The sequence below is a fragment of the Ictalurus punctatus genome, chromosome 27 (assembly GCF_001660625.3).
Source record: "Ictalurus punctatus breed USDA103 chromosome 27, Coco_2.0, whole genome shotgun sequence".
Taxonomy (NCBI): domain Eukaryota; kingdom Metazoa; phylum Chordata; class Actinopteri; order Siluriformes; family Ictaluridae; genus Ictalurus; species Ictalurus punctatus.
Window position 1 is genome coordinate 10,638,431 of NC_030442.2, and position 14,818 is coordinate 10,653,248.

The 14,818-nt window shown below is 37.8% G+C and overlaps 1 protein-coding gene across 1 annotated transcript in view; it reads left to right on the top strand.

The window, feature by feature from the left end:
* si:ch211-186j3.6 (neural-cadherin) overlaps positions 1 to 14,818 on the top strand; it is a 265,014-nt gene that overhangs the window by 81,389 nt on the left and 168,807 nt on the right. Inside the window, exons 2-4 of the mRNA XM_017458309.3 lie at positions 6,435 to 6,632; positions 8,041 to 8,266; positions 12,262 to 12,466. Of these exons, the coding sequence (XP_017313798.1) occupies positions 6,435 to 6,632; positions 8,041 to 8,266; positions 12,262 to 12,466 (629 nt within the window). The remainder of the gene's footprint in view (positions 1 to 6,434; positions 6,633 to 8,040; positions 8,267 to 12,261; positions 12,467 to 14,818) is intronic.

The window sequence follows — 14,818 nt, forward strand, 5'->3', positions numbered from 1 at the left end:
ACTTGTGATTTTTCATAATTTGCATCCATTTGGCTGCCCACTTTTTCAATTGTTTTCTTTAATTGGTGATTTGATGTGAAAATAGGAAAAACTTCTCTGTTGTAATACGATAATGAAAATTACAATCCCAGAGTGGCGCGAATAAACCCTTGGCAATCCTTCAAGAGAATTGGAGAATATTTAATTAGCTGTAGACCCTCGTTGCTCTCATTTGCCTTTTTATTTTTATTTTTTTTTAAACCCCCCCTCCTTTTTCTTAGCTCTTGCTGTGCTCCAGCCTCCAGCATTAGAGACTTGGGACTCATGTAAGTTAGCTAGCATGCTGAGCTCTGAATGCTAGAAAGAGTTCTCCATGCAGAGGCTGGCAAATTGCCTTCAACCCTCCCTCTGTCAGCAGAAATCAGAATGGCGAGAATATGAGCAGGAGGTCCTGATTGGGCTTCAGCTAGGGAGGTAACAAAGGCAAGTGCAAATATAATCCACCATAGCCTCCAACACAGCATGCAGTTCTGGATTTCTGAGAACCCTTGAATATGGTCTGAGTGTTAACTATTGTGCAGTTATATTGAGTTCCATGCCAATAGTGGAACTGAAAAGCAATGGGTCTAGCATGTCAAAGCCTTCAAAAAACATGGAATGAGGTTTATTTTGGTCTTAGATTTTATGCTTCTAAGTAATTAGGGTCATAAACTAATATTGGTAGAATTATGACATGTCAGACAAAAATCTGGTGCAAAGTGTGTACTTGTTAAACCCTGCTCTGAAACACATTCCCTAAAAGCCTGTAGCACAGCTCGACTTAACCCACCATCCTGCAAGGTGCAAGAAAGACATGCATGAAGGCTCTTCTTTAATGGCACACAGGTGGTGGAGTGAAAAGTCCCAAGCTGTCCAGTCAATGGATGTCTTCCAACTAAAGTCAGCTCTATTCCACTTTATGATTTTCAGGCAAATTTTGCTTTTGCAATCAAAGACAACTGATGACAAAGTTCTAGCAGTGTCAGCATTTTTTTTAAATTAAAATGTCAGAGTGTGACAACACTGCGACAACACTCATCTAAAAGCCACCATTAAACAGACAGCATTATGTGAAACTCATGAGACAGCTAGACATACAGTAGGATATGTTTACATTTACATGATGAAATGTAAACATATCATTATTACATCAACCTCAAATGTTTCTGTTTAAACTACCCCATTTTTTACCCAAGAATGGATCATGCCGATTGATGACATAAGCGGAACAATTTAGTTGAATTCACTAATCTGATTGGTCCGACGGTGTGCATTATTTTTGTATATTTGTTTATGGCTTGGGGAGTAGTTCCAGCTGTAACATGAACAGTAGATTTATATTAATGTGTTTGTTAAAATACATTATTGTTTCTATAGTAACAGTGCATCCACAGGTACTTTTATATGGTCGAAACTCATGTATATAATAAACACATTTTTTCAAAGATGTATTGTTTAACAAAGACAAAAAATAGTTGTTGATGTGGTGAAGTTTTTGTTTTCACATTTATGTTAGGAGTCTCAAGTGTCAGTGCTTTGCACTGTTGGTGAGTAGCTAACTAAAAGTAGCGATGCTACTAGCGTAACTAAATTTTTCAGTAGTGTGACAGTAGCTCTGCTACTTTAATAGTCTGTGTGTATTATTTTTATATAATGTCATGGTCCTTCATATATTATTCCTTACTTAACTGCAGATCTCTTGTTAGAGTGTGTTCAGCGTATAATCTGACATGGAGAACGTTATCACACAGAATTTTATTGGGATCATCTCATAAAGTGTGACAGGTAATAAACTTTAAAGACTTTTGCAACTGCACACTAAAACCAGCTCAAGACTACAGTACATCTTCAGCAAGCACTTCAAAGAACACTAATATATATATATATATATATATATATATATATATATATATATATATATATATATATATATATATATATATATAATATATATATATATATATATATATATATATATATATATATATATATATATATATATATATATATATAAAATATACAAAAAATCCCTCCTCTCTAACAGGAGTTTAGGTTTATAGTATTTTTAGACCCTGGTCTATTTGCACCAGCATGAAGATATATTTTTGATAAGTCACTCTGGATAAGGATGTCTGTGAAATGCTGTCTATCCGGCATCTGACTATGCTGACTCATGCACCCATCTTAGAAGGGTATTTCAATAGCAATGATGGCAACATGTTGGGCTAGGTGGAATAATCTACCAATTGTGGTAATAAAACAAATAATCTGTGATTACACAAGTTATTTCTCTTTAGAAAATAATAATAATAATAATAATAATAATAATAATAATAATAATAATAAAAACTAAGCCACAAATAAATATAACATTTCCCTACCTCCAGTCATAGCCAAAACTATTTAAACGGCAAGGCAAATGAATTAGTTTGTTCTATACATAAAAGACATTTGGGTTTGAGATCAAACAATGAATATGAGACAAGAGTTTCGAATTTCATCTTTTATTTCCTGGTATTTACATCTACATGTGTTAAACAACATAAAACACAGAACCTTTTGTATAAGACCACCCAATTTTTAGGTGAGCAAAAGTTGGGTGGTCTGAGTCAAAAGCAAAACAGATACGTCTTGAAGTAAATTAAAATAAATAACATTTAATATTTGATTGCATATCACTTGCTTGCAATAACTTCATCAAGCCTGCGACTCACTGACATCAACAAATTTTTGGTTTCTTCATTTGTGATACTTTTACAAGTTTTTACCACATTTTTTTTCCTGGTTGGCTGCTACACTAGAACTGTGATTATATGGCATGTCAGCCAGATGTAGTGATCGCAAAAGGCTTTATTTTATGCAAACATACATATGACTTGACTTGACTTTCTGCCTCCTAATATTTATTGTTTTATTGACTTTTTTACTTTTCACATTTAAACAAATAGTACTTATTAAAACAGTCTTAATAAAGTCCAGGCTTTCCATTAGAAAACAATAAGTGCATCAGGTTTGTGCTATGCTCTCTCTCTCTCTCTGTGTGTGTGTGTGTGTGTGTGTGTGTGTGTGTGTGTGTGTGTGTGTGTGTGTGTGTTGGTCTTTGAATGAACTTGTGGTATATTTGAGAGAAAAGGTCTGTGTATGTGATTATTTCAGCTGTCATGCTGTTATTCTCGTTTCTCTAAAGCTTTTCAGAATGCCTCCGCTGATCTGTTTTCCAGTTTATGGCCCCTCCTGTACACCTTAATGTTATCGATTTATTCAGTCACATGTCAGTTTGTGTTTTTGTCCGTGTGTTTTAATACTGTTTCCATAACAACCTTGGGACCATTTTATTGCTGCTGTACTTTCTCTTAATTCAGCTCTCAATTTGACCACTTATTTATCTTATTTCTCCTCCTCACTTATTACTCTTTTTTCCACTTTCTTCAGTAAATTTCTGTGAGTCTCTCCATCTGGCTTACACGTCCCTCAATATCACCCTTCTTTCTGCTCTATTAATGCTCCTCTTTTTATAAGGTAATGCGTAATCTTGAACTTGTTTGGCTGTAATTTAAAATTCATACACTGTGCTGCTGTACTGTTTAAATCAGTAAAAAAAATAGAGTTGATGGACCGAGTGACGCAACAGCAACAAAGGGCTTTTGGTCTTATTAGTGATGTAGAACAGGGCCATTATTATTTACCCGGTGTGAGCCCTCAGGCTGGAGAACGGCAGCATGCCATATGGCACGTCTCTAAAGGAAACTCTACAAGCTCTGTGCTCCACCTGTAAGGCTGCGCTATCTCTTTATCTCTCCATTAACTGCAAGTCACTGATTCAGTATGACTGCCAAAGTTGCACTCCTCCAACAAGCTTCAAGATCCTCACTGGCTGATTAGTTCCTAAATACAGTGATTATAGGCAATTGAACAGTTCCATCTGGGCCTTTTGCTGCCCTATATCCTATGTTGGCAAACATGATTTCTTGAGATAGCCAAACCTGCAAATGTTTGTGTGGTTCTTTGCAGACTGCCTCAAACTGGATACAACTAAAAAGTCATTTGCAGGTGCATTTACACAAGAAATGGGATTTTCATGAAAATCCAGTTAGTTAAAAAAAAATAAAAAAAATACGAGTTTCTGACATTGTGTAAATGTATGTATAAAAAGACTCACTAGATTGATAGGCTTCAAATAATATAATTGGCATGATTTACTGCAAATTTATATAAGGATTATGCTGTCAGGTTTAAATAGCTTATGTATATCAACTGTACACACAAACCTAATGAATATTACTGAACTCTGCTGAAATGTTTCAGATTAATGACTTGAACGAAAGCAATCCAAAAGCAAGCTATACATTAAGACTAGCTATTCAGTTATGACGAAGAAATGCTGCTGTATGACAAGGAGTATTATAGTATATAGTAACTGATGAGTTGCACTGGCTGAGCTGCATTGCTTGATGATTTAGCACACACTGCACTAAGGAGACTCTTTCACCATTTAGTTGTCATTTTCTTATTTTCAGCTCTTTGCCTTTTATGGAGTTTTATGGGTGTCACTAAATGCAAATCAGCTTTAGCATGAACACTCTGCACTTTATGAGTGACTGGCATTCATCAACAAATGCAAATAAGCATTAATTAAACTTTTGTGAACCTAAATGAAGTTCAGGTTGGACTATGAAATCATTTATCAAACTTTTACTAATGCTGTTTACTAATTTGTGTGGTTGTCTGGTGATTAACAGATACAATTTAGAGAAGGCTGATGGTTTCTTGGTTAAACGAGACACTGTGTTGTGTCATTGCAGTTGTTCATAATGGCTTGATTTATGGTGCGGATCCCTGATTTTAATTACCAGTTGGTAATGTGTGCACGGATGGAAAACTGTAAGTCTCTCTCTCTCTCTCTCTCTCTCTCTCTCTCTCTCTCTCTCTCTCTCTCTCTCTCTCTCTGTATTTCTTTCTTCCTCAGCTGTCACCACTTCGCTTTTTATCTTTATGGATATTTGATTCTCTTTCATCTTTCATATGATTATAACATGTCTACAGAGACTCTTGCTAAAACTTCATCTCTGCTGTCAACAATGTAAGGTGGCAGGTGCTCCATTGTCAGTGCCAATCAGAGTGACAGAACCAATCAGAAATCACAGTCCCCACCACTCGACATGTCAAGCTGCATACGCAAGCACTGACATGCAATGTTGGGTGTTGAAAACGCAACAGGAAGGAAGGGAGTGTGAGATGGAAAGGAAAGGTTTCAGGGTGCCTTTCCTTTTTTCTTTTTTTTTTTTTAAGATGACTGATTAACAGGTCCAGGGCACAAACCTCTGAGAAATCTTACATCAGGCATGCCAGAACACCTCTAATGAATGATGCATTCACAAGTTCACAAGTCATAGATTCTAATTACCACTCATATTTCCACATGTACAGTATTATTGTTTGTCCAAGTGCAAACCTGTATTGTTTTTAATAAGTTAAGATTCCTCTGAACATATCCTTTTAATAGAAAGAATATATGCATAATATAGATGTAATATGAAAATATAAAATAATATAGACATTTTATAAACACGTTCGCCTCACACCTCCAGGGTCGGGGGTTCGATTCCCACCGTAGCCCTGTGTGTGTGGAGTTTGCATGTTCTCCCCGTGCTGCGGGGGTTTTCTCTGGGTACTCCGGTTTCCTCCACCAATCCAAAGACATGCATGGTAGGCTGATTGCCATGTCCAGAGTGTCCATAGAGTATGAATGGGTGTGTGACAGTGTGTGTGTGATTGTGCCCTGTGATGGATTGGCACCCTGTCCAGGGTGTACCCCGCCTTGTGCCCGATGCTCCCTGGGATAGGCTCCAGGTTCCCCGTGACCCTGAAGGAAGGATAAGTGGTATAGAAGATGGATGGATGGATCTTATAAACAGCAGGATGTATGAATATTCACGAATTAGCAAGTTGGAAAAGACAGGAACCAATGGGAATATGTTGAGCAATCATGTCGACCCAAATATGTTGAGCAAAATCTGCAAAAGCATTATAGAGCAGCTGAGAAAATGCATAGTGCATGTATAACATGTAGAGCATATGTTGCAAATAATAAATGCATAATTCAATATATGTAGTTTTATTCTCATTGGTTCCTAACATTTTGGACACTTTCTACATGAGTGTCCAGTGCATCGTGCACTGCTTGTGTTTGTTCTTTATTCTCCAAGTTGCGGTTGTTTGTTTTAATATTGTTATATTTTTAGTATAGTCTCCACCCCTGTCCTTCCATTGGGTGATTACACTACTGTGTTCAGCTGTTCTGTGTTGTGTAGTGCTGTGCAGCTATTTCAAAATAGAAGGCACAAACTGTATAAAAAATTAAGGACAATTGAACATGGATGAGTGAGTAATAATGCATCGATGTCCTCTTGCTGCAGGTCCCGACTGGTATTTGCTAAGAGTTGAGCTTACAGTCCTGGATGTCAATGACAATGCTCCAGAATGGACAATGGTACCCTTCCCCTACCTGGCAGTGGTGTCTCCCAGCGCAGCCCCCAGCACACTCGTGTACAAGCTCACGGCTCGGGACGGTGATGAGGGAATCAATGGAGAGGTGGAATACTTTCTGTCTGATGGTAAGACAGCTCCTTTCATAATCAGCTTTGGTATTGATAGGGCAGGCCAATGCAGATACTGTGTTTTAAAGCAAAACCTGATGAGAGGCAGTCAAGGCATGCCAGACAGATATAAATATAGCAGCCGGAGAAATTCATGCTCAGTTTTAGAAATAACAAATTTGGAAAGATGAAACATACAGAAGGCACGTGTAGTGATTAAATAAACAGGAGTTAAAATTGTGCAATGAAATGGCAAGACTTCAACAAGTTCAAGCTGTTTTTTAAACAGAAACAGTTCTGAGTCAATAACATTTACATTTACAGTATATTTAGAAGACATGCTTATCCAGAGCAGCTTACAGAAGTGAAAACAAATAAAGGTGCAAAGGAAAAATCCACCCTGAACGACTTGCATAATACAACCCCAATTCCAAAAAAAGTTGGGACGCTGTGTATAATGTAAATAAAAACCGAATGCAATCATTTGCAAATCTCATAAACCCATATGTTATTCACAATAGAACTTTTTTAGAATTGGGGTTGTAATTTTTATAATTAATATGTGATGTTCAAGGACGTCTAAGCTTATTTTGTAATGAAATTCTGAATTGACTTTTATAGTTTTTTAGATCAACATGGTTTTCCCCCCAATGCCTTTCAACTACCTTTTATAGTGACACCAGTGGGATATAGCCTTTGCTTCATCTCTACCTGAAGAGACTGATGCAGCAGTGCTTTAGTCTTTTAGTCTGGCCAGCTATCTCACCTCATCTGTCCACTCTGCTCAAACAAATCAGCTTCCAAAACTTGAACCTTCATGCTAATACCGGCATCAATGCCATTGTGCTTGTAATCTCGTTGAGCACTGCTATCTAGCTGAGTGGAGTCTGAGTCGTAAGTTAAAGCAACTGCATTGTATAGCTGCATTGCGTTCTGGAACTTTGATTCAAGCATTTGCTGTCTCCACTACTTCATTTGGTGAAAAATCTAATATTTTTCACATGGTGAGTGAAAAAAGAGGCACTTTCTCTTTTGTTTTTAGGAGCTAAGAGTGATACCTGTCTGTTATTCTTATGTTTGAGATTGTTTACATTTTTTTTTCTCCTATGAAATAACATTTAAACTGCGCTAACAGTGTCCCCACGTGACATCAGACAAGCAGACATCCACTCTCTTCTCATGGCAGTGAAAAAAAAACAACAACACCATCTAAAAATTTGACCCAGAATTGCTAAACACGTCACAAATATTTCAGTTTAAACTGAAATGTTGGAGTCTTCCTTTAAATACGTATTGTCTAGTGCCATGACAGATTTGTCATCACTCGGTAATCTGTGTCCTGAGATAATTTGCTTCATAGGATAAATAAGAATATGACTTAGTGACTTCATGCACTGCAGTTTACTGTACTGTACTCTTATTGTAGGTGGTGATGGCCGATTTGAGGTGGACAGAAAGACGGGTCATGTGCGGACCACGGGTTTGCCTCTGCAGAGGGACAGAGAATATTTACTGACCGTCATGGCTGCTGACCGCCTGGGGAGTCGCAGTCTTCCTGCCATCCTTTCCGTGATAGCAGGACTCAGAGCACCACAATTTACCAACGCCTCCTACACAATATCCATACGCGAAAACACGCTTGAGGGACAGCCGTGAGTAATGACAGGCACACAAACGCAAACTAAACTAATCTAACATCATGCATAGAAAATCTCCCATACTGTGTGAAATACTGATTGTTTACCCAATATGAGTCACAAATTGCTCATCATCTTCATCTTCGTCATCGTAGCAATGACACGCTCATCTTTTCCGCTGTAGTGCTCTATCCCCTGCCTGCTGAAGCATACAGTCTATGCTCAATAGAGTGCATGCATGGCTCATTAATGACTCTGTTCGTGCAGCTGTATGATGAGAAGCATTAACCATGTATGACACATGATAATTCAGCATAGTTGTGCTCATCACACCTGCTCTCACAATGCTGTAGTTATGACTGTGGAGTGAAAATTGAGAAGCTGTACATTTTGTCTTAGGTGAATTTGTTTATTTATGTACTTTTCTGAGGCAGAAAGTAGATAATTTTTGTCTTTGTTTACTCTGTCTATGCTGGCTTCATCCAGCAATTAATTTCCTTGGCTTGTGTTTTCGCTATATGAGCTGATTTGTAATTACATTTCACAAAAATAAACACAATCCCTACAACTGGGAGTTATAAACTAATCCTAAAAAATAGCTTCTCATTATTTGCATTTGCCTTACATACCATGTGTCACAGATATTACTTTTACACCATCAATTCCTAACTTTCTTTAAAATGGAAAATTCATAATATGCATACCATGGGGACATATAAAAACAACAAAAACAAAAATAGTTAGGTATTAGCAGCCCGGTAATTGTAGGGTAATAAAAAAAAACAAGCTTTTCTGAGTGAAAATGCCAGTCTGATGAAGAATAAATATATTTTGGAGCATCTTGCATGTGTTTGTTGTTGGATAACTCTGAAATTAAGTTAGCAGACATTTTTGGTCCCGATATGGTGGAATTTAGCAAGTACAGCAAGCGTGATTTGGGCCAAACTGGACTAGTGTATTTGATGAGCAATTTTGGAATCTAGGTGTGATGGAAATGGTCGGTCAAAGTGGCTTAGTGGTTAACCCATTTGGGGTTCGATTCCTGCCTTCTCCCTCTGAGCATGGAGCTTGCATGATCTCCCCGTGCCTCGGGGGCTTCCTCTGGGTACGCTGCTTTCCTTAGCCAGTCCAAAGACATGTGCTGTAGACTGACTGGTATCTCCACAATTGTCCATAGTGTGTAAATGGGTGTGTGATTGTGCCCTACAATACAGTAGTGTTTGTAAGTTTGTGAACCTTTTAGAATTTTCTACATTTCTGCATAAATATGACTTAAAACATTATCAGATTTTCTGATAAGTCCTAAAAGTAGATAAAGAGAACCCAATTAAACAAATAAGACAAAAATATTATACTTGGTCATTTATTTATTGAGGAAAATTATCCAATATTACATATCTGTGAGTGGCAAAAGTAAGTGAACCTTTGCATTCTGTATCTGGTATGACCCCCTTGTGCAGCAGTAACTGCAACTAAATGTTTCCGGTAACTGTTGATCAGTCCTGCACATCAGCTTGGAGGAGTTTTAACCTGTTCCTCAGTACAGAACAGCTTCAGCTCTGGGATGTTGGTGGGTTTACTCACATGAATTGCTTGCTTCAGGTCCTTCCACAACATTTCTATTGGATTAAGTTCAGGACTTTGACTTGGCTATTCTAAAACATTATTTTGATTCTTCTTATACCATTCTTTGGTAGAACAACCAGGGTCATTGTCTTGCTGCATGACCCACTGTCTCTTGAGATTCAGTTCATGGATAGATGTCCTGACATTTTCCTTTAGAATTTGGTGGTATACTTCAGAATTCATTGTTCTATCAATGATGGCAAGCCGTCCAGGCCAAGATGCAACAAAACAGGCCCAAACCATGATACTACCACCACCATATTTCACAGATGGGATAAGGTTCTTATGCTGGAATGCAGTGGTTTTCTTTCTCCGAACATAACATTTCTTATAAACCAAAAATTTTATTTTGATCTCATCTGTCCACAAAACATTTTTCCAGTAGCCTTCTGGCTTGTCCACGTGATTGTTAGCAAACTGCAGAATGGCAGCATTGTTCTTTTTGGAGAGCAGTGGCTTTCTCCTTGTAACCCTGCCATGCACACCATTGTTATTCCGTGTTCTCCTCATGGTGGACTCATGAACAATAAAATTAGCCAATGTGAGAGAGGCCTTTAGTTGCTTAGAAGCTACCCTGGGTTCCATTGTGACCTCGCAGACAATTATACATCTTACTCTTGGAGTGATCTTTGTTAGTCTACCACTCCTGGGGAGGGAAACAATGGTGTTGAATTTCCTCCATGTGGCTGAATGTGGATTGGTGGATTCCAAACTCTTTACACATGCCTTTATGACCTTTCCAAGCTTGATGAGCATCAACAACCGTTTTTCTGAGGTCCCAATAAATCTTCTTTGTTCATGCCATGATATATTCCACAGACACGTGTAGTGAAGATCAGACTGACAGATCCCTGTTCTTTAAATAAAACAGGGCAATCATTCACACCTGATTGTCATCATTTTGATTGAAAACACCTGACTCTAATTTCACCCTCAAATTCACTGCTAATCCTAGAGGTTCACATACTTTTGCCACTAACAGATATGTAATATTGGATTATTTTCCTTAATAAATAAATGACCGAGTATAATATTTTTGTTTAATTTGTTAATTGGGTTCTCTTGCTCTACTTTTAGGACTTGTGTGAAAATCCTGATGTTTTAAGTCATGCTTATGCAGATATATATAGAAAATTCAAAAAGGTTCACAAACTTTCAAGCACCACTGTAGGTTGGCACCCCATCTAGAGTGTCCCCTGCCTTATGCCCCAAGATCCCTGGGACAGGCTCCGTGTGTAGGATATGCAGTACAGAAAATGACTGGATGGTCACCACACCGGACAAAGGCTTAAAATAAAATATTCATGAATCCAAATATGGAAAAATGACCACTTCAGTGTGAGTAGAGTCCACTTGGAAGTGCAAGAAGGCTGTTCTACAGGTGGTTCTTCTGGTTAAGATGTGGAACCTGGAACCTTATTCTGCTTTCATAAAAGAGGTGATAAAAATGGAATCAACATAGTCTTGATTAAACTATTCTTAAATTTCAGCTCCTAGGAAATCCTGCCAAAGCTTTCACCTGCCATGTCATACTTATTTTTCACAAAACCTTCTTTCTTTCTTTCTTTCTTTCTTTTTAAAAGCACATTGTGATCCATATTAAGAGTACATGAGGTACAACTCTTTAATCACCCTCTTCTTGCTACTAGCTACCCAGTAAATTATTTTTAGCCCAAAAATAAAAAATGCAAGCAGTGGAGAGTTTTTTTTGTAATACGTATTGTTTTAAAACCAAGGACTGATTTGAACAGCTTGTTTGCATATACTTTTTTCCTTTTTTAAAACAAAAAATGAATGAACACACAGTAAAGCACATGCCTGCACACTCTCCATGTAGCTGTAATCAACTGTTCATCTCATCTCCCCTTCCTTCCACCTTACTCCATCCCTTTCTCTCTCTCACTTCTCCTTTTCTCAGTGTCAGTAATGACAAAGATTATATGGGCAGCCATGTTGGCTGCTGTCTGATCAGTCTCTGGACCCTCAAGGCTTTCATCACCAGTCTGTGCTCAGTGATAGTTTTAGGCTATAAAAGAAATGATGGTTGAGAGCTTTGTTTATGCCCTCAGGCCTGCAGTGATTAAGATTAAGTGTCCCGGCACAAGTTGGTTCACAGAACTCCTCACAGACGCTTCTCTGGGGTGGTGTTACCACGATACTCTGTGGGATAAATGGATAAATGTTTGCTTATGGGGTTATCTTTGTCAAATTCAATTTGCAAAATGTGTACTCTTCCATCAACACTGCTTGAAGTTGTTATGGCACGCTTGTCAAGGGAGAGAGATTTTCTTTCATTTTATACCTGGATAGAAACTTTCAATTCACTAGCTTGTAGCTTTGACCCTTCATCCTCGTTGTAACATCTCTCTCTATTTCTTCTCCAGCTTTCTGGTCACTCCGGCATTGTCTTTCCAAAAGGAGCCAATCAGCTACAGCTTGCTTATCAACCCCAGCAGCCTGTTCAGCATTGATCAAGAAAGTGGAGAGATCAGCCTGACCCGCAGTCTTGACTATGAGACTGACCAGCACCGCTACCTGCTGCTTGTGAGAGCCAGTGAGAACAAGGAGAGCCTAAGCAGTGCTGCAGAGGTGAGGCTTAGCAGAACCAAGGCTAGTATTTCTCTGTAAAGAAGAACACCAAATCAACTCACACTATTGTATTATCAATATTTAGCAGGGCAGGTATTTTGGTCATAGTGCAGATGATTGAATACTTTAAGGTAGTTTTCCTATAATGTGTACTATGCAATTTCCCTGTACTGAGAAAAGAAAAGGGAACCTGTTGACTTGGAAATCACATACAGTGGTAGTCTAAGGACAGATGTTTGGCGGTCAGTAAATATTTAAAATACTATATAAAGTATACATGGCAAAAAAGTTACTTTAAATAAAGAGTTGACTCTTTATTTAATATTGGCCATAATTGTTGCCTGTAGTATTTGCCCCTATTCTGGATTTTGATGGATGCTGGACTGTTTCTTTATCTGAATAGGAGTCACCACAGTCATGTTATTGCTTAACCTTGCTCATTCAGTATGTGTCTGAAAGTTTTGCGCTTTTTTTCCTTTGGGTCTTCTGTGTCTTTACAGCATGTCATTGAATAGATAGCAATCACTGAAAATACCTTCCCTTCTTGTATTCAAAACCAGTCGGACAGTCAGTTTCACTGCTTTGCACATTCACACTTTATTGGAAACGCTCATTCATTGAACAATTTGATGTCTTACTCAATGCGATGGTTCTGGACTATAGAAATTGTGGTTCAAATGAACCCTTCAAGTCTATTGCATACTCTACTTTCAAACCTCGTATTTGACTGTTGATGGCTCATTTCTCTGGGAGGCTTTTATAGAATTTTACCATTCAATGTTTCTTGAAAGTCTATATCACCCACTGATGTAAGACTTTATATAATACAACACTTTGTCACAGAGTGCAGCCTGAAAGACTGTATTAAAACTTACATCAAGGGATGAGAGTAGTTTTCTATGCACTTTAACTGAAGCATGACCCTATTTTATTCCTTATTTTATAGGCACTTTCTTTATGTGAGGTTTTTGTGGATTATGTTTAACAAAAGTTGCAACAATATTATTTCAAAGCATTTGACAGCTTTACTGTATGTGTCAAGTTTTGATATATAGAATACTGTATGTTACAAACTTTTTTCAAATGTTAGCGCAAGTCAGGTCCAACTAATAAACTTTTCACACATTTTTTTTCTGTCAAGTTTGCAAATAATTAATATTCCATGGATATGCAAGCTGAATTTATATGTATATCCATAATGCCACTTAGCCATCTATATACATAGTTGGCAGATTGTATTCATGAAATGTATTAATTTAAAGCCAGATTATTGTCTAATTGTGTGGCTTAATTACAGAATAACCCTGCAAAAAAGGTCCAATAACACTGATTTAAATCTGTGACTGATAGTTGCATGCATACCTCTAACAACAACATGATGCTTGAAACTCAAGTCTCGCTTTTGCGCTTCATGATCTGTGCTGCTCAGTGATCCATAGGACTTTCTTGTTCTAAGGCGAGTCAGTCAAGCACACAGACATGTGGTGGGGCAAGAGGATATCACAAAACAATGCCAGTGCACTCAACTGCAAACACCAAGAGGCCTTGATAAGTGCAGTACAGGGCAAGGAAATGACGGGCAGCTGTTCCTCAGATCTGTCCAATCTGTAATCTGAAGTCTTGGGGTCAAAAGAAAAAAAAAATACAGACTGAGAGAGACAAAAGTGAAAGTTGGACAATGAGCTATATTACAACTCTTCAGTCATCCTACATTATTTTGTTTATTTTCTCAGTTCATGTCACATTTCACTAGCCATGTTACATACATGTATTTTTCATGAGAATTTTGGGATGTCTCATAAAAAATGCAAAAAAATGCTGGATGGAAACAGCAGATGCGAATAAAATATTCAAAATGCACATATAAGACTTATGCTCTCAATTGAGACAGATAATTTTTTTATTTGATAAAAAGACATGCACATTAAATACGATACACGAAACACATTTAGCAAATAAATTCCTCCATGCGCATCAAAAAAGTCATGTGACTTTGCCTCATCAAATCATGTGATTGGATATTTGGCTGATGTGATTGGATATTCAGTGTAGGTGTCCAACTTATACAGCGCAATGGCAATGCATTATTCTGTCTGAACTGGGGTGCAGTGGGTCGACATAACTGGACTAGCCAGTGGACCAGTTTAGTTGCACAGCATCTCAAATGTTGTGATAACACAAGGTTTGTGACAGGGTTTTGCCTGTGTGCTCTGAAGTGCAAGTAATTAATTATATTGGAAAAAAAGAAGCCACAGTGGCTTCCCCAGTTGCAACAATTTACATTTGTATTGATACTTTGCCCCAGTTTCCCCAGAAGTGATTATTTTGTTCTCTCCACCACATGGGATGGAA